Genomic DNA, 20,753 nt, shown 5'->3' with positions numbered 1-20,753 from the left:
GAGTGCACATGTAAAAATCATTCTTTGGGACACTCTGACTGACTAACATTGTTAAGAGTGCACACGTACGAATCATTCCTTGGGACATACACTCTGACTGCCTAACATGTTCAGAGTGCACATGTAAAAATCATTCCTTGGGACACTCTGACTGACTAACATTGTTAAGAGTGCACACGTACGAATCATTCCTTGGGACATACACTCTGACTGCCTAACATGTTCAGAGTGCACATGTAAGAATCATTGCACATTTTGCACAACATTGACTCATGAAATTCGGAATCTAGCCAGTTTCAGAAATACGAATAGAGGGTTGATTAACTGTCAATCCCCTTCATCATCTAAATTTTGTGATTTTTCTGTTACAGAGCCCCAGGAAGCCCACCATAAGAAGACTAGTTCTTTAGCTCAGTATAACACTTCTGAGTCCTAGGAGTTTATAGGATGTGTATTTTCGGAGACAAGTAATGAACATTTGAGTAGATTGCCTCCCCATGAAAGCAGAAGTCAGACATGCTGTTCAGGGCAGCATGTTGCTACCAGAAGGGAGGTCATATACCACACACCTCATGCCCATGGGAATGTGTTGCTCACTTCTGCTGGAGGGGGGGGGGTACACTACACATCTTCTGCCTAGGGAAGTGAGTTGCTCCTTCCCACATATGAGGTGGTGCACTGCTCCCAACACTACAATGGTAGCATGTCGCAACCTCCCATGATCATCACTGCAACCTTCTGAGGTATTCTTCCATTGTCACACAGTGGTCTAACAAGAGTATGTGGTTTGCCCCATCCAATGCAGGATTGGGAGTGTGCGCACTGGACTCAGACTTTGGAAGGGGATCAAATCAGTATCCACCCATTTATACTCCTGTGGGATACTAATCTCTGCCTTCACATTAGAGGTGATGATGCTTGGCTCGTGTCCTACCATAACCTCACCAGATGGCATCAGCCTAGAAGGCTGTAGGTGTTGCATCATCCAGAGCAGTCAGGTGATCTCATTTCCCTAGCTGCAACTGATAGCACAGCAGCCCCATCTCATTACACTGAACTATGGGCCATGTTCCTATGTCCCCAGCACAACCAAGGGACATGGTTATGCCCAGCCACTTTCAGATTCAGAGCATGCTAGATGATGATGATGATGCTCTCTCTATCCTCTTTGACTGCAGTGAGTTCAAGGTAGAAGCAGCACCATTGATGCCTCCTATCAGTCCATTCCATCATTTCAGTTGGACAAGGAGGAGGTCTGGTTCTTTGATAAGGCAGTAAAAAAAGTTACCTGCTGGAATACACCCTTATCCCCAGACTTGTGTTGAAAACCATCTATGCACAATCCAAGAAGATACTTTCCATTATGGAAAATATCTCATGGACACAACCTACTTATCCCTACCATGGCTTCTCAAAACTTGCAGAACCATCAGCAGTTATCCTTCTCAACCATTCTTGGCCCATCACAATCAGTCAGGAAGTGTGTTAATGTGAACCTTCCTCAGGGATCATCTGTCATGTTCTTAAAACAGATGCACCTCTAGTTGAAACCATAGTTTTGCATGCCACCTTATTCTCAGCTACTTCCGTTAGTATGCAGAGAGAGGCCACTTTGAATCCAGCCACATTACTATGTGTTCAGGATGCTGTGGCCAGGCATCATAGCATGCACCCTGTTGCCATGGTATTATTGGTGGACTTTTGCACATCTGCCGTGATATTGTATTGAACTCCTTGAAAGTCTTGTTTAACCATAGTAGAGACCTAAGGACTGGTCCTCTAGAAGCTGAGACCCTCGTGGGGGCATCAGTTTACCATGGTTTTTCCAGCCTGGTTGAATTACCAACATTGATTTTTCTCTCCACTCCTGGTCCATCATGATAGACCAGGAAATTAGATCAGACAGTTTTTTCAAGCATTTGCATGCCCAGTCTAGTTCAGAAATCCTATTAGACCACTTCCTTATCAGGACCATGGTGCCCAAGTCACCACAGATCTGTGATGAGGTTCTCTGACCCTCCTTCCTTTCCAACTGGCAGAAAAGCGGGGCTCCTGGCACAGCCCTAGCAATTAACCCCTTTCCTGCCATGCATTCCCTTCACTCATCCCAGTACATGCTCTTCTCTCCAGATTAGAAATAATTGCTTAGCACCCATATGCTTAATTTTTCTGTCTACATCTCTAATCTTCAATGGGCAGCCTTGTCTTGATTTAACTGATTGCAGATAATATCCACCGACCTTGCGAGGGTTTCCAGAAAACATGTGAATAAATCATTAATAAATGATCTAAGTACTTTCATATCTTGTTTAAACCTGACAGTATCTTGTTTAAAGGAAAGAATATCTTGTTTAAACAAACTAATATCTCATTTAAACAAGATATTGTTTCATTTAAGCTAGATATGATCTTGTTTAAACAAGATAGTTTCTTCATTAAACATATTTAAAAAAATCATGGCACTATCTAGCCTTTGTAGTTTATTATTTTTTCAAACTTTGAGCATTCTTGCTTGTGGAAGAGGAAAAGGATGACAAACAAACACACAGACAGACAGACAGATGGAGGATATCCTGATGAAAGCTGCGTTAGAGTTGCACTTGCCTCTTACCTGTCTTGAAAATGCCATCCATGAGATTGGTATATATGGCTGTTCACACCTAGGTTGAAATGGGATCAGCGAGTGATTCATTGGAATAAATGTTTTTGGTGCAGTTGATGGAGACCAGATTGCTCATGTTTACAGTCCATGTCGTACAGGCCATGTTGGCATGTTGTACCAACTATTTTAGCTATAGGTGTCATATTTTAGAATTTTTTTACACTACACATACCTCCAGTGACAATTATTCAGTGTAATTTGCCACTGAAAATACATGTGACAAAAATCGGTGATAAAGTAATTGGACAATTTTAGACAAGACTAACTGAGAGGTGTTGTTCAGTGTAAACTGGATTGAATGTCAAATTTTGATGTCACAATAAAATCACCATGTATCGGAAAACATTTTTACTGCCCAGCACTAGTAAAGATAGTCACATTTTTCTGAACACAGCTCTATAGCCAGTTGCCATTGTAAAAGTTAATAGCAATCGATAATATTTGTTATCAAGTTTGATGATGACAACTGATGTGCAAATCACTCAACAGTTGTGAAGAAACAGGCTTTGGTAAAACTATATTAGTATTCAATTTTAGAACAACAATAAATATACTGATCAGTACACCTACATTTCCATTTTGATGTACACTTTTAGAGGTCAGTTGCTGAGTTACTGTGGGCTTTAAAAAAATTCCCTTAGTTATGTTCCTTCCAAAATAATGTATATTATAATTTATGAGCATAAACTTTTAGTGAATTTAGTGAGAGTACTATATTTGCTTAAAACAAATTCCTTTGCATTTAGTACCAACATGTTTATATAGTATTTACGTTGCCTTAGAATAAACCATGATTATGTTACGAATATGCAGAATTTGTTGAAGTAGCAAATGCTAAATAAAGAGTATGATTTAACTTACACTATTTTTTTCTTCATTTCTTCTTTATAAATTGTACGTGTGTTCATTAACAAATGATAGTAGAGCAATAAAACAACAAAGTTCGGAGATGAATCGAGTCCCACTGATTTCTTCATCATCATCCAATAGCAAAAGGAAGCAAAGGAATTCTGGCAGAAGCATAAAAGGAAGATGCTCCAAAAATATATATTTTAAACCTTTGGCAAATTAAAAACCCTAAAAATGTGACCATGGAACACATATGCCCTGCAACAATCCCTGAAAAATGACCTACATGCAAAACTTGACAAACCTTATGGTTGTCCAGCTGCACAGAAAGATGGATGGACAAGGACAACATTACCACATTAATAGTGGGTCATAAAAAAATAATAGAGACAGAGAGAGAGCAGCAAAAGTATGTGTATATGAATTACAAACGGCAAATATCTGGCACTTGTATGAAAAGAGAATGTAATGAACAAAGTGTTGGCAAAATATCCACTCACAAATTACCAGATGCTTCAGTAGATAAATAAACCATGAATCTTGTGTAATGCAATGGATAATCTATTTTGTGGCACCATTGTTTAACATCCTTCAAATAGATAATGGCTTTTTTTCTTGTTGAGGGTACAGCTAATCAAGTTGCAGGTAATGTGCTAATTGGAGCAGACATTGAGGGTATGTTCTGTTTGTTGTTGCTATATACCAGTGCCATTCCTAATATATTAATTAGTATAGTGACAGAGTGAATTGTTCCTTGTTCCACTTCACAGTCTTATGTCTTCATCTGATCACAGACTCGATAAACACCTCAGATTCAGAAGGATTATCTTAAACTTGAGGAATAGGAAACTGTTGTTTTTTAAAATGATTACAAGATTACCTGATATACAATTTGAAAGCTATCATTATTTTACAATTTTTTCTGCTTTATCTGCTCCAGATGAAACTTCATTATCGTTTAAAGCAAGCATGTCCAACCTGCATCTCACTTGCTGCATATGGTCATGTGCTTTACATTGTTTGGCATGTGGCCATGTAGGCATTTTATTTAATGTACATAATTAGTAGTTAGGAACTGTTCTTGCTTATGTGACCTACGACCTTAAGCATTTTGTCTGTGTTGGCCCCCAGACAAAAAGGTTGGATGCCCGTGATTTCAAGTATCATAAGGAAGATGATGTACAATCTCAGTATGAGGAAAAATTTGGAAATGTTTTGCAGAACCAGGTCCTTGATTATAGCAGTGCATCCACAAGGTGGTGTGAGGCTATTTTAAATACAAGAAAAGGAGTGCTTGAAATTCTTGTATAGTGGCCTGTACAAGTTAAAAAAATTTCTGGGTAGTTAAAATGTTATATTGCTGTATTTCGTGGAATTCCCATTAATGTATATGCTTCATACAAGTTAAGTGCAACTACAGTGTAGCCTGTAGTCAGCTGTCCCATACATGTAATATGCCAGCAAACCAGGGTCTGTGCTGTTTGTTTTGCTGATTACTCCTAACACACTGCATAGACCCATATCTGCCAGTGCAGTATGCTTAAATTACCCCACTTCTTATGAGCTTGATCTACCTAGTAGCTGCTGTTGGGCAGCACTGTACAATCCATGCTGTCTCATTGATGTACCTGGTAGCTGCTGTTGGGGTGCACTTTTAAATGTGTATTTGTGTTTTTGAGGGATGGTCTATTTTGTGATAAAATCTGACAGGTACATACAAAATTTGAAATGGTGGAAGAGGCAGATATATCTGACATTGATATATAGGCTGATGAGGAGAATTTAAGGTTGACAGAGCTTGACATGTTTAATTACAGTAAGTAATGTTTTCAGACTTTTTCTTGTATTAAGTAAATTGTTTTCATAATTGTGAAACAAGCTCAAACTGAGCTCATGTCTGATTTCTTTTCTTCTTTGTAATTTGTATGCCTTCACAGCTTGCAGCAGGGTTATCTTGGACAGAAGCACATTTGTCTTCAAAAAAGTATGTGACTTGTGTGGCTGCTTTATACGCACTAGTAGTGTGATAGTGCTTGCAAACTTAACCATCGGTCCAGCTAAAAGTGCAGATTCAGAAATGTGTGGTTGCAAAAAGCTTGCAAATTTTTTTGTTAGTCATAATCATTTCCACAGGGGAGGATAGCTGTTGTTGTCTAATGCATTTCGTCATTGCCTCAAGTGATTTAAGAAACAGCTAAATCCTGGTCCTGATACAACAATGGCAACTTGGTTTTCCATTGCATCTGACTACAGTATTAAAAAGCTGTATGGGACTTGTTCACCTACTTGCATTGCAGTTGACTGCATGCTTCTTGGGGCAATGTCATTTTCAAAATGTTTTTATTGGGTTCTGGCATGATAGTGCACTGAGGCTTTTTCACTGATTCCACTGCAGTCTAATTTGTTTCCATTGAGAAATTTCTGTATAAACTATGCTTATTATTCTTTGAAATTTTTTGATCTATAAATAAATGCGACTCACGGGACTGTTCAGCAGTTATTAACAAATAAATATTAATCTGCCTGCATGTGATACAGAACTGCTGAATAGGCTCTAGGCCTTTATTCCAAACAAATATATGAACAGCTATTCCAGGATTAAGGCGTTCAAACTTACTGATATCCATAAGTTTTATGGGGAACTCGAGGTTATCAAACTTAAGTTCACCCATGTGTGGTTTATATTTTTGAGCTGGTCCTGGTTGTTTGCTCATGTGATACAGACCCATTTAAAAAAATCGATTGTCAGAATTATTTACATTTATTACAGCAGGCAGCAGATTATATGTTGGTTTCAAAATGTAACTCAACCCACAAGTTGGATTTGATGGGGAAGTATGCAGCTGAACTTCACACATGTCTACAGTCCATCCAGATCCTGCATAGGTGAATTTTTCCAACATCTCAAGAGTCCTTGCAAAAGCTTTGTTTATTTAACAATCTCAGCATCTTTATTGTTCAGATTACAGAGCACCACTGTAAATCCATATTTTATTGTGTCTTTATCCTTGGTTTGTAATCGGCCAGAATAATTACTAGATAATTGGTTTCTGTAGTAATCTTGGTATAATACTGCACTGCCATTTCACTAACATGCTTTACAGTTAGCTGTGGCTCCTCTGTAGAAAGTCCTGGCATTACAAGAGTGTCAGCTTTTCTCATATCTACTTCGTATTTGTATTTGACACGAGATGCCTATAGTTGAATGACAGTTGACATGCATATAAATAAGGAAAATCAGTGTCTACTTGAGACATTTTTGTACTGATTTTACTTTGACATGATAGACCACTCCAGCGGCCTAGTGGTTAGAGCATCCGCCTTGGAACCCGGAGATCATGGGTTCGATCCCCATCTGAGTCATTTCAAAGACTTATAAAAATGGTACTAAAAACAGCTGCCTCGCTCGGCGTTCAACATTAAGAGGTTAGTGTTAGGACTGGTTAGCCTGGTGTCAGGATAATTTGACTGGGTAGGACATCATGCTACATGTCTGCGGCATGATGCCCCAGTGCTAGACGTCACTATTAACTGCCACATTGCAGACATTGTAGCGATATGACTGAAAAATTGTTAAAGCTACATTAAAAATCCAATTCACAAATCACACACATATCACACTTTGACATGATCAGAAGCAGCAATCACTTCAAACCGGGCTATTATTCATTGACTTTTATATCATTTTCAATGGGGTCAGGTGTTTCTACAATCTTAGACTTGGTGAGTCTTTGCACTTGCGATAAGTCTCATGAACCGATCTTCAGTAATGATTACATGACTTCACTCCGATACTGAACTGCTATTATCTTAGTACTCGGGATGCTTTCCATCAGACTATGTCAAATTCTGTCGAGCGATCTTAAGAACAAGTTATTCAATTTTATGTCTGTTTTTGTTAGTGATGGCATTCATATTTGATGGCAGATTGGCATAGTTTTAAAACAAATTGAAAATCCTTTATGCAAGCTGGTTTCTGTAAAATTTTGTTACAATTCTGTTGAGTGATTTATTTATGGTTGTTATATTTTTAGTAACTGTTTTAATGATCAGTGGCCATAATTAGAAAATTCTAAAGTCATATGCCACATCAGATTATATACATAGTGTGTTTTGATGAGAAGTCATTTAATTATTTTTACTAATGGCAGAGATATTTCAAATCAGATAACATTAGTTGCAGTCTGCAAGACTTATGCCACGATGCTTTTTGGTCAAATTTGATCAAATTCTGGTAAGTGGTGTTTGGGAAGTTGCTTGAAGGTATTTCTGTTGTCAGTAATAATAACAGCTATATTTGTTTGCAGATTCCATTATTTACACAAAAATTGCAGATTCCATTATGTACACAAAAATTGCAGAATGGTTTGTTATTAAAATGTAGGCGGATTCCATTATTTACACAAAAATTGCAGAACGGTTTGTTATTAAAATGTAGCCAGATTCCATTATTTACACAAAAATTGCAGGACAGTTTGTTATTAAAATGTAGCCAGATTCCATTATTTACACAAAAATTGCAGATTCCATTATTTACACAAAAATTGCAGAACAGTTTGTTATTAAAATGTAGGCAGATTCCATTATTTACACAAAAATTCAGAACAGTTTGTTATTAAAATGTAGTCAGATTCTATTGTCAAGTCCTTGAGAAAGAGTCTTTTAACTATATTTAGTAATAATTGAATGGTTTATGTGAGAGAAAAAAATTAAATGTTATTTTTAATGACATTGACCATATTTCATGACAGTTTGGCACCATTTGTTCAAAGTTGTATAGTCTTCATGCAAGACTGCTTTTTGTCACATTTTATCAAATTTTGTAGAGAATTTTTTAGCCCTACTGGTCATAGGCTAGAAGAGCTTGTGAGATGACCATTTGCCCATAATCCATCCATCTGTTTGTACTGTACATGTATAACTTTGTTATCATTGGCAACCCTGAACTACTTGCCTGATTGCCATGCAACATTACACACACATTCATCATATGGTCCAGTTGGTCCAAAATGAAAATGGTGCTGCCCGGACATCAAGTATGACCACCACAGAAGCCACCTTGAAAATTTTGTTATCACTACACCTGAATAGATCATATCAGCATGGGGTTTTCACTGTTAGACTGCTTATGATAAATCAGAATACCCTCTGCTATATCTGTGAGACAAGAATATGCCTCAGATGTATGTTGGCATCTGAAAAACGTGTCAGGAGGTGGTGGAGAAGTGTGATTATCCCCCACACCTTTTTTTTTTGAGGGGGGGTATCATTATCTAGGTGATGATCAGCCACTGTGTTATTGCCCTGACTGAGTAAACAGTAAAATAAAATTTGAAATTAATGGATGGAATAACAGATCCAAGCAGAGATATAGAATAGAACAAAACACGAGCCCCCCCCATGTAAAATATAACAGTTTAATCAAAAGAAGACAAATATAATTACTTTGTGCCACTTTCAGACTCCAGCTGTACCCCCTTTAACATACATCAAGCTGGTCTATTACACTTGAAAAGATAACCAGCAGAAAGTTTTAATTTGTAGAAATATGGGAAAATCCATAGCAAAAGTGAAATGTAAATGTTAATGAGACACCAATTTTTACTGCTATGACTATGCCAACTATGCCATTTGTTAAAGGTAAATTGATCTTTGAGTGGTCATTTTTAAGGGTCACACACACACACACACACACACACACACACACACACACACATACATACATACATACATACATACATATATATATATATATATATATATATATATATATATATATATATATATATATATATATATATATATATATATATATATATATATATATATATAATGTTTCATTAATACAACAGTATGTAAACATTTTGTTTGCATTTTTATGTTTGTACATGTAACTGTTTTTTTTGTCATCTGCCATGTAAAGGCATCTGTAGATCTCATAAGTAACAGTTCAGAGGTTGTATGGTGTCGAGATAAGTAGAAAAAAGTGTCTCACCCATCTCAGCCACCAAGCTAATGCAACTCCATGTATGTAATATATATATTTAGAATGTGTGAATGCTATATGCTGGTAAAGTAAAACATGTCTTAAGAGATCACCTGTCTTGAGAGACTGATTCGCCATGCACAGATTTATAGATGATTTAATGTTGTGACCTGTCTTGAGAGACCATTAAGTTTTGGCAGAAGGAGTGGTCTTTCAAGACAGGTTCTATTTTATGTATTCCTTGTGAAAGATTATCTGGTGACAAATGCTACACTTAACATAATTAAAGAACTGCAACCAGTACAGTGCAACCCCGCTATAACGCACCCCTCTATAGTGTCTATAGTGTGAATTCCGATATAACGTGGTCGTTGTGTGACTCCCGAATATTCATTCGCACATGAAAAAATATTTTTTGTTCAAAGTACATGAAATAGTTTTTTAAAAAATTATTATCATTATGGGGAAGAGATCATGTATGAATTCGAATCTGATATGATTGTGGCAGGGTTTCTGAAATTTTAAAACCGGGAAAGAATATTTTTTTTTAAGTAGGAGAAATAGTGTGTAAAATGTTTGTTATCATTTTGGGAAGAGTTCGCATATGAATTTTAATATAATACGATCGTGGTGTAGCTTCTGAAGCTTCTTGAAGTGTATGCCAAAATAAACATTGTCAGAATTGTTACTTATTACTGGTCCATGAGTAAAGCCAGTAAGTCGTCTTTTTGATTGTCTTCAATTAATTCTCTTTACAATCGTTGCTCAAACAATAGCCAACATGTGTTTCTTCTTTAACTGCATACACAACCAAGCAGCAGACTATGCAGTGGTTGATAAAAGATTCTCACAGTTTAATAAATTAAAAAAATAAAATCCACCAAGATGTTTGCTGGGCTTGGCGGTGTTATTAGACGCAATCAGTTGACCAGTAAATAATGTCCGCTTTATTAGCTGGAAATTGAAAGGGTATGAAATTGTACATGCGTTCAGCTTAAAATAAATTTATAAAAATGACTTGTAACCATTGGAGGCCTATTGTGTTGATACCCTCCCTATTCATCATATACATTAGACATGAATACATGTATGTGTGCCAATGAGTTGTTCTCTGAAAAAAGTAAAATACTGTATAACCCTGCATTAATGCGACCCCGATATTAACACAGTCCAATTTTTTGGACCCCAATTATCGCGTTATAGCGGGTTTCCACTGTATATGAAATATCTGAGTAGTTTTCTGCTGTTTTGAAATACATTTTTTAATGGAAGTATTGTTTTTGTAGTCAAAATAAAACAGACCATACTGGACAAACTAGGTTTATATTGAAAGTAAGATTTCTATGAGGAGTTGTAGAATATTACAGAAAACAGCACCAACATTTCTCTTTGTTTTTCCGAGATTATAGCTGTAAATAATAACAATTTTGGTGGACAGTGAAAAATTAATTGTGTTAGACAGGCTTTTCTTGACAGTTTTAATTACCTGAATTACCTGTTTACTTTTACTTTAAGACAACACATTAATCATCCGATATTTTGTATGAGGATACATGTAATTTGGGTGTTGATATATAAAATGAATTTTTTAAATGCAGTTTCACTAACTTGTCTTGTTTTCAGTGGTTATAAAGATAAACATTTAAGTCTCATGCATTTGATTAGAGTTGTCTAAAAAGCTAATTTTTTACAGGACAGTTCATGTTTTTCTATAAGATTAAATTAGATAAAATGACAGCAAAATAGTTACTTATTAATCTGAAGACCCAAAATTAAAATAGTATGATTATGTATATGTTTAAGCATAGAATACTAGATCTTGTGCATGTTTAAGCATAGAATATTAGATCTTGTGCATGTTTAAGCATGGAATATTAGATCTTGTATATGTTTAAGCATAGAATATTAGATCTTGTATATGTTTAAGCATAGAATATTAGATCTTGTATATGTTTAAGCATAGAATATTAAAACTTGTATATGTTTAAGCATAGAATATTATTAGATCTTGTATATGTTTAAGCGTAGAATATTGGATCTTGTGTATGTTTAAGCATAGAATATTACTTCTTGTGTATGTTTAAGCATAGAATATTAGATCTTGTATATGTTTAAGCATAGAATATTAGATCTTGTATATGTTTAAGCATAGAATATTAGATCTTGTGTAAGATATACCCATGCAGTTCAAAATTGCACATTAATACATGTGTAAGATATACCCATGCAGTTCAGAATTGCACATTAATACATGTGTAAGATACACCCATGCAGTTCAAAATTGCACATTAATACATGTGTAAGATACACCAATGCAGTTCAGAGTTGCACATTAATACATGTGTAAGATACACCCATGCAGTTCAGAATTGCACATTAATACATATGTAAGATACACCAATGCAATTCAGAATTGCACATTAATACATCTGTAAGATACACCAATGCAGTTCAGAATTGCACATTAATACATGTGTAAGATACACCCATGCAGTTCAGAGTTACACATTAATACATGTGTAAGATATACCCATGCAGTTCAGAATTGCACATTAATACATGTGTAAGATACACCCATGCAGTTCAAAATTGCACATTAATACTTGTGTAAGATACACCAATGTAGTTCAAAATTGCACATTAATACATGTGTAAGATACACCCATGCAGTTCAAAATTGCACATTAATACTTGTGTAAGATACACCAATGTAGTTCAAAATTGCACATTAATACATGTGTAAGATACACCCATGCAGTTAAGAATTGCACATTAATACAGTACATGTGTAAGATACACCAATGCAATTCAGAATTGCACATTAATACATGTGTAAGATACACCCATGCAGTTCAAAATTGCACATTAATACATGTGTAAGATACACCCATGCAGTTCAAAATTGCACATTAATACATGTGTAAGATACACCCATGCAGTTCAAAATTGCACATTAATACTTGTGTAAGATACACCAATGTAGTTCAAAATTGCACATTAATACATGTGTAAGATACACCCATGCAGTTAAGAATTGCACATTAATACAGTACATGTGTAAGATACACCCATGCAATTCAGAATTGCACATTAATACATGTGTAAGATACACCCATGCAGTTCAAAATTGCACATTAATACATGTGCAAGATATACCCATGCAGTTCAGAGTTACACATTAATACATGTGTAAGATACACCCATGCAGTTCAGAATTGCACATTAATACGTGTAAGATACACCAATGCAATTCAGAATTGCACATTAATACATGTGTAAGATATACCTATGCAGTTCAGAATTGCACATTAATACATGTGTAAGATACACCCATGCAGTTCAGAGTTACACATTATTACATGTGTAAGATAATAAAGATATACCAATGCAGTTCAAAATTGCACATTAATACATGTATAAGATATACCAATGCAGTTCAAAATTGCACATGAATACATGTGTAAGATACACCCATGCAGTTCAGAGTTACACATTAATACATGTGTAAGATACACCCATGCAGTTCAAAATTCAACATTAATACATGTGTAAGATACACCCATGCAGTTCAGAGTTACACATTAATACATGTGTAAGATACACCCATGCAGTTCAGAATTGCACATTAATACATGTGTAAGATACACACATGCAGTTCAAAACTGCACATTAATACATGTGTAAGATACACCAATGCAGTTCAGAATTGCACATTAATACATGTGTAAGATACACCCATGCAGTTCAGAATTGCACATTAATACATGTTTAAGATACACACATGCAGTTCAAAACTGCACATTAATACATGTGTAAGATATACACATGCAGTTCAAAACTGCACATTAATACATGTGTAAGATACACCCATGCAGTTCAGAACTGCACATTAATACATGTGTAAGATATACCTGTGCAGTTCAAAATTGCACATTAATACATGTGTAAGATACACCAATGCAGTTCAAAATTGCAGATTAATACATGTGTAAGATACACCAATGCAGTTCAAAATTGCACAGTAATACATGTGTAAGATACACCAATGCAGTTCAAAACTGCACATTAATACATGTGTAAGATACACCCATGCAGTTCAGAATTGCACATTAATACATGTGTAAGATACACCCATGCAGTTCAGAATTGCACATTAATACATGTGTAAGATACACACATGCAGTTCAAAACTGCACATTAATACATGTGTAAGATACACCCATGCAATTCAGAATTGCACATTAACACAAGTGTAAGATATACCTAAGGTGTTTAAAAATGGAACAGGTACAATTTTCTATTCTTTAATAACTACATAAATCATGTCTTGAAAGACCACTTCTTCTGCAAAAAAGCATGGTCTTTGAAGACAGGTGGTCTCTCATTACAGGTCATGACACTTTATAATCCATAAATCCTTGCATTGAAGATCTGGTCTCTCAAGACAGATTTTCTTTCGAAAAAGGTTTTTGATGTATTGAGTTTATGAACATAAAATTTCACCCATTGCTTCTAAATATTAAAATGCACCAAATTGATTCAAGAGACCATTTCTCCATCTTGTTTCACCTTTTCTTTCCTTTAGAATTTGTAATTGTTGCTTTTTTTTTCAGGGGATTTTTTGTTACCTGTTGGTGTCTTTATTCATTGTTATTCAAAGATGATAGACCTTTATCACTTTGTCACTGAAAAGTGACAATGTTATGGTATATAAATTTAAATTAAGGAATTGATTTGAATATTTTCTTGTCACTTCTTTTTCATCAAAAAGCATTTTTTTTTTCAGTATGGCACAGTCAGTCTAGACATGCATTCAGATAGATGTTCCTGTTTAGTTTTGTTACCTGTGACGTATTTGTGAGACACGTGGATCAGTTTTACAATGGCAATGTTGTTCTCACCTTGGTTTGCATTGGTATCAGCATTAATATTTGCATTTAGCTCAATTTGCCAAAAACTCTTGTATATAAGGTTTTAAAACTTTAGCACTGTATGTATCATGGAGAGTATGTCACACCATGGGCAAAAGTAAATCAGAGTGACCTAATTTTTATGATGCATTGAATATGTTACTATTTTGCATGTAGCTCAGTTTTTCTTGACACAGTTGTATGTAGTCATGAAACTTATATTTATCTTGGAGGTACTGCTTGAAACAAGTAAAGGAACATGTAGGTCACAGTGACATATTTTGATGCTAAATTGATTGTTAAGTTTCTGCACTTGAAGCCATTTGTCTAAATACAGCCATGAAAGTTAATAAGTGTATTCACCTTAGAGCAGGGGTCTCAAATGTGGCACCCATATGCTGTATGCATACCCTGAGGCCCACAAAATGATTGGCATCACAAGGTGTAATGAGATCACGAATGTGGTACAGCCCTAGAGCCAATGAAAATGACCTCATGCAGCCCTCAGTGGGGTTTGAGTTTGAGACCCCTGCCATAGAGGGTACTGTTCACAACTTTCTAAGGTAGATCACAGTGACCCACTTTTCTTCCATATGCATCTTACAGAGTTTTTGGGTTATGCCATGGTGGAGCAGGCAAGACTTAGTATTCCATGGAATTCTTACTTTAAATGGATAAGGATTATGTTATAGTGAGAGTGGACATTCAGCTTGTAAGATTTTATTTAAATATTGATCACTGATATGAAATACTATGCCAGACTGCTGATTCCTTTTCTTTATAATTTTCAGTTTTCTTCATTTACTTTGCAATTCATGGGCCATATGAAGGTTGGAGTTCTGATGGGGCTGTCAATGTGAACAGTTCTTTTGGTATTATCACACTGTGTTCCAAATTACAAAATTTTCTGTTGAACTAGACATGCATTAATTTTTATATTTAGCTCTCATTGGCTTTTTCTTAAGTTGTAATAACAATTGTGTACAGTGTATAATCGGGATTCTTTAAATTAAAGATGTCAGCTGTTTATGTTATATTTAATTCAAGACACACATTTCCTGAATGTGAATATACTTTTTACATCAATAGTTGAACGAGTTTTTTTCAGCATTATTCACCACCACTTACGATCATGTTCTGACATTACAGGCAGTGGTTGTTCGTTATGTCAGGAAATACCATACATACTAGCTTATAAATCCAGTCCTACTTCGAACAACAGTGATCCTGGTTGTTGCATTATGTGCTGGCAGATCAGGGTCTGTGTCGTTTGTTTTACTGATTTCTTCTAACAGACTACAGTGACTTAGATCTGCTTGCACATAATGCAATGGCAGGTCTGTGTTTGTTTAGTTTGCAGTTGAATTGTACTTGACTTGTAAGTGGCTGTATGAGGTAGTTAAAAGTGGCAGCAGACTTTTTTTGATCTACTTAATGTCAAGTTTTCCTGGCAGCCATTGCATGTTGGGTTTGTTTGTCAAGACCATCATCAGACAAAAAATAATCTGTTAAAGTTTCGAAAACAAATCCCTTTATATTCAGCTGTTTTAATAATCCATCAAAGGTAATGAAAAGCAGAATGGTGTATAATAATGGTAATTAGAGTAGGGCTTGATGTTCTGTTGATTGGAGCAGTGGGATGAGGAACAGGCTAATGCCATTAACTGCCAGGATGTTGTAAAACAAGTTCTGTTAAAATAAAAAAAGTCTGAGTCAAACCACAGCTGTGTTTGCAATGTGCATGACTACATTCTTTTTAGGATTCAAGTTACACTATGCTGCTTGGTGGTTTGTATTACAGCATGTTGGTTTGTATTACTGCTGTGGTGGTTTGTATTACTGTTGAGTGGATTAACTCAATATTTTGTGCCTGATATAAATATCAATACAATAATGACCAGAGAAACCTGCTAGCAGTGTCAGTTCTTGAGTATGATTATGGGGGGCTTGCTCTCTTCACTAGGTATCTACCAGGAGTTCATTTAAAGGGATAAAGTTAAATTTTAATGGAAAAAATTGGAAGTGAGGGCATTTGTATGTGGTTCTTTCAAAATTCTTCCTGTCATGTGAGTGAACATTATGTTAATAAGTTTAGAACTGAAAAGATCAATAATGAATCCGTAAAAGAATTGAAAAAATATATTATTTCAAAATATTAGTTTTAATTAGTTCAAAATATTATTGCATTTTAATTAAATAATATTTAAATAAAATGAAATTTTATTTAATTTTGAAATGATTTTATTTAAATAAAATATGTTTTACTTTTTTTAAACTGGCCTGGTGACAATTGTGATATTTTAATTCATAATACATGGGGTTCTCACAATCTTGTACAGGCGCAGATAAAATTTCAGCCTTTTGAAAAATATTTGCTCAGATTCAGAGAGATTAATTGCTTATAATGGCTGTACATATCATCTTTAATATTGTATTTCTATCTACTAAGCATCTATAAGGAGTACAACGCGTAACAAGTTTCATGGTGTTTTTGCAGGGATCTTTGTTAAGTAATATAGTGTTTTGGCAGGGGTGGACAGATAGATAAACTGTGAGAGAATATAAATTGACATATATAGAAGGAGACAGATGGAGCACTATGATTTAATAGAGGATCGGTTCAGTACTGGAAATATATCTGCCTTTTGCATGCCTTTTCACTGTCTCATTTATTATAAAGTACAATTGTTTTTAATAATCTTGAACTCTGACCTTATTACCACAAAATGAACAGGTTTATTTCCTATCAAAAACGCAAGCCATCTCAAAAGTCTGGTGAATGTAACTGGCATAAAAAGTCAAGTAACTGTGTGGAACATTTTTTGCAACTTTCAGTTCCTGTGACTTTAACATTTGCCCTTTTAAGCCTAAAAATCAGCTTGGCTTTATTCTTCCCTTAAATGCAAGCAACTTACAATTTTTTGTATTGATAGATTGTGAGCAATTTAAGTTATTGTGTAAAAAGCAACAGAGAACAGATCTATAACATTACAACATGATATGTACTACCTTATGGTGGGTATATAAAAATGAACTAATAGGACATGTACTTTTAATTACAACTTTTCAAACAATTTCAGATGTCCTATGAACATTCAATTTCAAGGAAACTTACAAAACAAAATGACCTACATGAGGACAGTTAAAAAGGTTTCACTACAGTGTTCTTGAGTTAGTATCTAAGCAAGCCATGAAATGACTAATATCTCAATTCGACAATTATTATCTAATAAATGGAATCAAATAGCAGTTGTGTAAACATTAGTGTACAGCCTGATGAAGAGATGTAAAGATGGCCGTACTGAGAAAATGGATTACTGCTAAAGTATAATCTCATTTAAATGACTGTGTGTATGTGTCACAATAATTCCAGCATGTTTATGACTGTGCCATACTCCTGAAAATGACCCAGAATGTGACACAAGTAAGATGAAAGAATATTAAGAAAGAATAAAGCTTATTATGATGAACAGCATAATTGAATAATTTTCATTTGTCTGCCTTTTGCATGCCTTTTCACTGTTTCATTGTATGAAAGAATTTCTGACTCGCTGTCAGACAGATGGGGTCTGGGGGCAAATGCTACCATATATTCTTGCTTGTAAGAAAAGTCCAACTGGAAACTGCACAGACCCAGATATGTCATCACATAATGTGCAGGCAGATTTGTGTCTGTGCAGTTTGTTATTACTAATCAATAGAATAGACAGCACCGATTTTTAATGTATTGCAGTTTTACTTGATTTATAAGCATACGGTAAGTATTTATATGTCTGTTCATTAACAGAATGTACATGTATTAAGATGGTTCTATTTTTCTGTATATTTGGACAGTTTTTTCTTTTTATTGTTACTATACAGATGTATATAAAGCTCAGTTGTTTCCAGATATATGGATTTAACCCATAATTACATCCATATTGCCTCTTATATTTACAAGTCCATATGTATTGTTAACGACTCTATGGTCCTAAACTAAGTAACAGAAAAGAATCAAAACCAACACGTTTTGTAAAATTCAACAAATAATTTATTTCCCTAGAATAATCAGTCAAAATTTAAAAGAACTTATAATATTGTGAATTAATAGCTAGTTAGTCATAAAAGTTCTATCATAAGACCTAAAGTAGAGAGTATTCCACATGATTTACAGTGGTGTTGCAAATGAATTCCAGTTGAGAAAGTGGCAATGTACTAATAGCCTGGAATAGTGTTATGTGCTAACAGTCTTGATATATCAGTGATGTAATCCAAAGTGTCTCTAAATGAATTCACAATATACCGAAAATAGTCATTTAGTCCAAAATATTATTGAGCACTTTTTAATTTCAGTGAAAAATTTAAATAAATAAACCCTCTTAAATGTTAATTGAAACACAACTATAATTGATTCTTCTAAAGACTAATGTTAAGATATGGAATAAAAAATTTCTGTTTATTTCTCCCTTATATAGAAAAACCTAAGTCACAATAACAAAACCAGGATGAGTTATTTTCCCATCAAACTCATAAATAAGGTCCCTTCTCGAACCTTCCAAGGTAAAAAGGCCACATAAACGTGTGTACCTTGAAGTAATAATGATATTAATGTATAATCTAAAATCATTGTAACAGAGTGAATTTTGAAAGATTGCAGCACATAGCTGAGAGAATTTTGTTGTGGTCAGCATGACAGTAACAGTTGATATTGATATGTGGGCTAGACCCACAACAGACCACTAGCCTGTGATGGATTTGATGCTCCTACTGGGGCATGATTGACTTTTAATTGGGATAATGGTTAGCAACATAGAGAGGCAATGTTACTTGGGGTTCAGGTAGCAGGAAAAGTGTGAAAGTTGTAACAATTCTGAGACAGATTTGTGCTGTTTGAATTAAGTGTTATAAAATGAGATTTGCCAGAAATATTATTAAGAAAGCGTGGCAGTTTTAGGTGGATAGGCATCAGTTAATTTTGAGTGGTTAGATAAAGTTAATTCTGATTGGCTCAGCTAAATAAGGGCTGTGCGTTTTCCACATGAAATTTAATGTTTTAAGTATTCTCCCTCATGAAATTAGTCAGTCTAAGTTTCTGTGGGAAGGCAAGAAGTTGACTTCGGGAAAAAAAAGCAAGTGTCTTTTCTCATTAGCATTGTCCAAGGAACTGGTGTCTGAATTTTGAGATACATAGAACTTAAAGGAATAAAGAGATAAGTTTATAATTATTTGTTTGAATGTGTTTGTTTTTAATTCAATTTTCCTTGAGTTTGGAAGTTGATTGTTTGCATTCATTTGTCTTTCATATTATGTGGCTCATTTATTCTAACAGTGTCATAATTTTTTTCTTTAATAAGATGTTCAAATTTACATGTTTATATGTAATAGGAATCATGTATTCTAGGAAATTCATGCATTATTTATGATATGAATTGAGAGGATAGGGTACATTTATCTGTTTTAAATTATATGAATTATATACATTCAGAATTAAGTAATTCCTAGGTTATGTTATGCCAATGATTTGCTAGTTGGCAAACATTGTGGTTAAGATATGAAGTGAATTTTATTAATTCATTTGTATAATTAAGATATGAAGTGAATTTTTTTCATTCATTTGTATAATTAAGATATGAAGTGAATTTTGTTAATTCATTTGTATAATTAAGATATGAAGTGAATTTTTTTCATTCATTTGTATAAATATGAAGTGAATTTTGTTCATTCATTTGTATAATTAAGATATGAAGTGAATTTTGTTCATTCATTTGTATAAGATGTGAATTCTCTTAACTGAGAGCCAGTGGTATTTGGTGTTAAGAATGCCTTTTGAGCAACATTAGGTTAGTGATTTAGAGCCCACAGTAGGGCATGGTACTAGTTTATATACTAATTCAGCCCCAGAGATTTTGTCATTTTCACTTGAAATGGGGGTAGGAAATACATTTTGGAGTTTAATTCTGAGTACATACAACACATGCGCCTTCAAGAGATTTTGATTTAGCTGGATGCTTAGTTATGTTAGAAAGGTATTTTTTTATTAGCTATTTCACTTGTGCATGTGCTTAAGGGTAAAAGTTATTTTATTTCTTTGCTTATTGGACCCATCATATTTGTGTCCTTGCCTCTTTTAACCCCAGACCTCAAAGTTATGCTACTTTTTGCAAAAATTTGCTGTCCATGTGCAGTGCAGACCGTTCTGTCGTAGATCTCAGACCAAAAGATCTCAAATCTGGGCACAAAATTCATTTCCAACAAAATTCAAATTTTGAGTGTAAAAAAATCTGTTCTGAAAAATTACTTGTTTCACTCTGTATTTTGCAATGCAAGTAGAAAGTCCAGATTATTTGTTGTCGTTGTAAAGCTACAT

The 20,753-nt window shown here is 34.6% G+C and overlaps 1 protein-coding gene across 3 annotated transcripts in view; it reads left to right on the top strand.

Moving 5' to 3' along the window:
- LOC149800652 (anoctamin-8-like) overlaps positions 1–20,753 on the top strand; it is an 84,801-nt gene that overhangs the window by 9,158 nt on the left and 54,890 nt on the right. For 2 of the 3 annotated variants that reach the window (XM_089954666.1, XM_089954664.1), the window contains exon 2: positions 15,199–15,279. The exons of the other annotated variant lie outside the window; for it this stretch is intronic. In XM_089954666.1, the coding sequence (XP_089810792.1) occupies positions 15,199–15,279 (81 nt within the window). The remainder of the gene's footprint in view (positions 1–15,198; positions 15,280–20,753) is intronic. 3 annotated transcript variants of the gene reach the window in all.

The sequence above is a fragment of the Sinohyriopsis cumingii genome, chromosome 4 (genome assembly GCF_028554795.1).
Source record: "Sinohyriopsis cumingii isolate HCF-2022 chromosome 4, ASM2855479v2, whole genome shotgun sequence".
NCBI classification, from domain to species: Eukaryota; Metazoa; Mollusca; class Bivalvia; order Unionida; family Unionidae; genus Sinohyriopsis; species Sinohyriopsis cumingii.
This window is presented reverse-complemented; position numbering and strand designations above follow the sequence as displayed.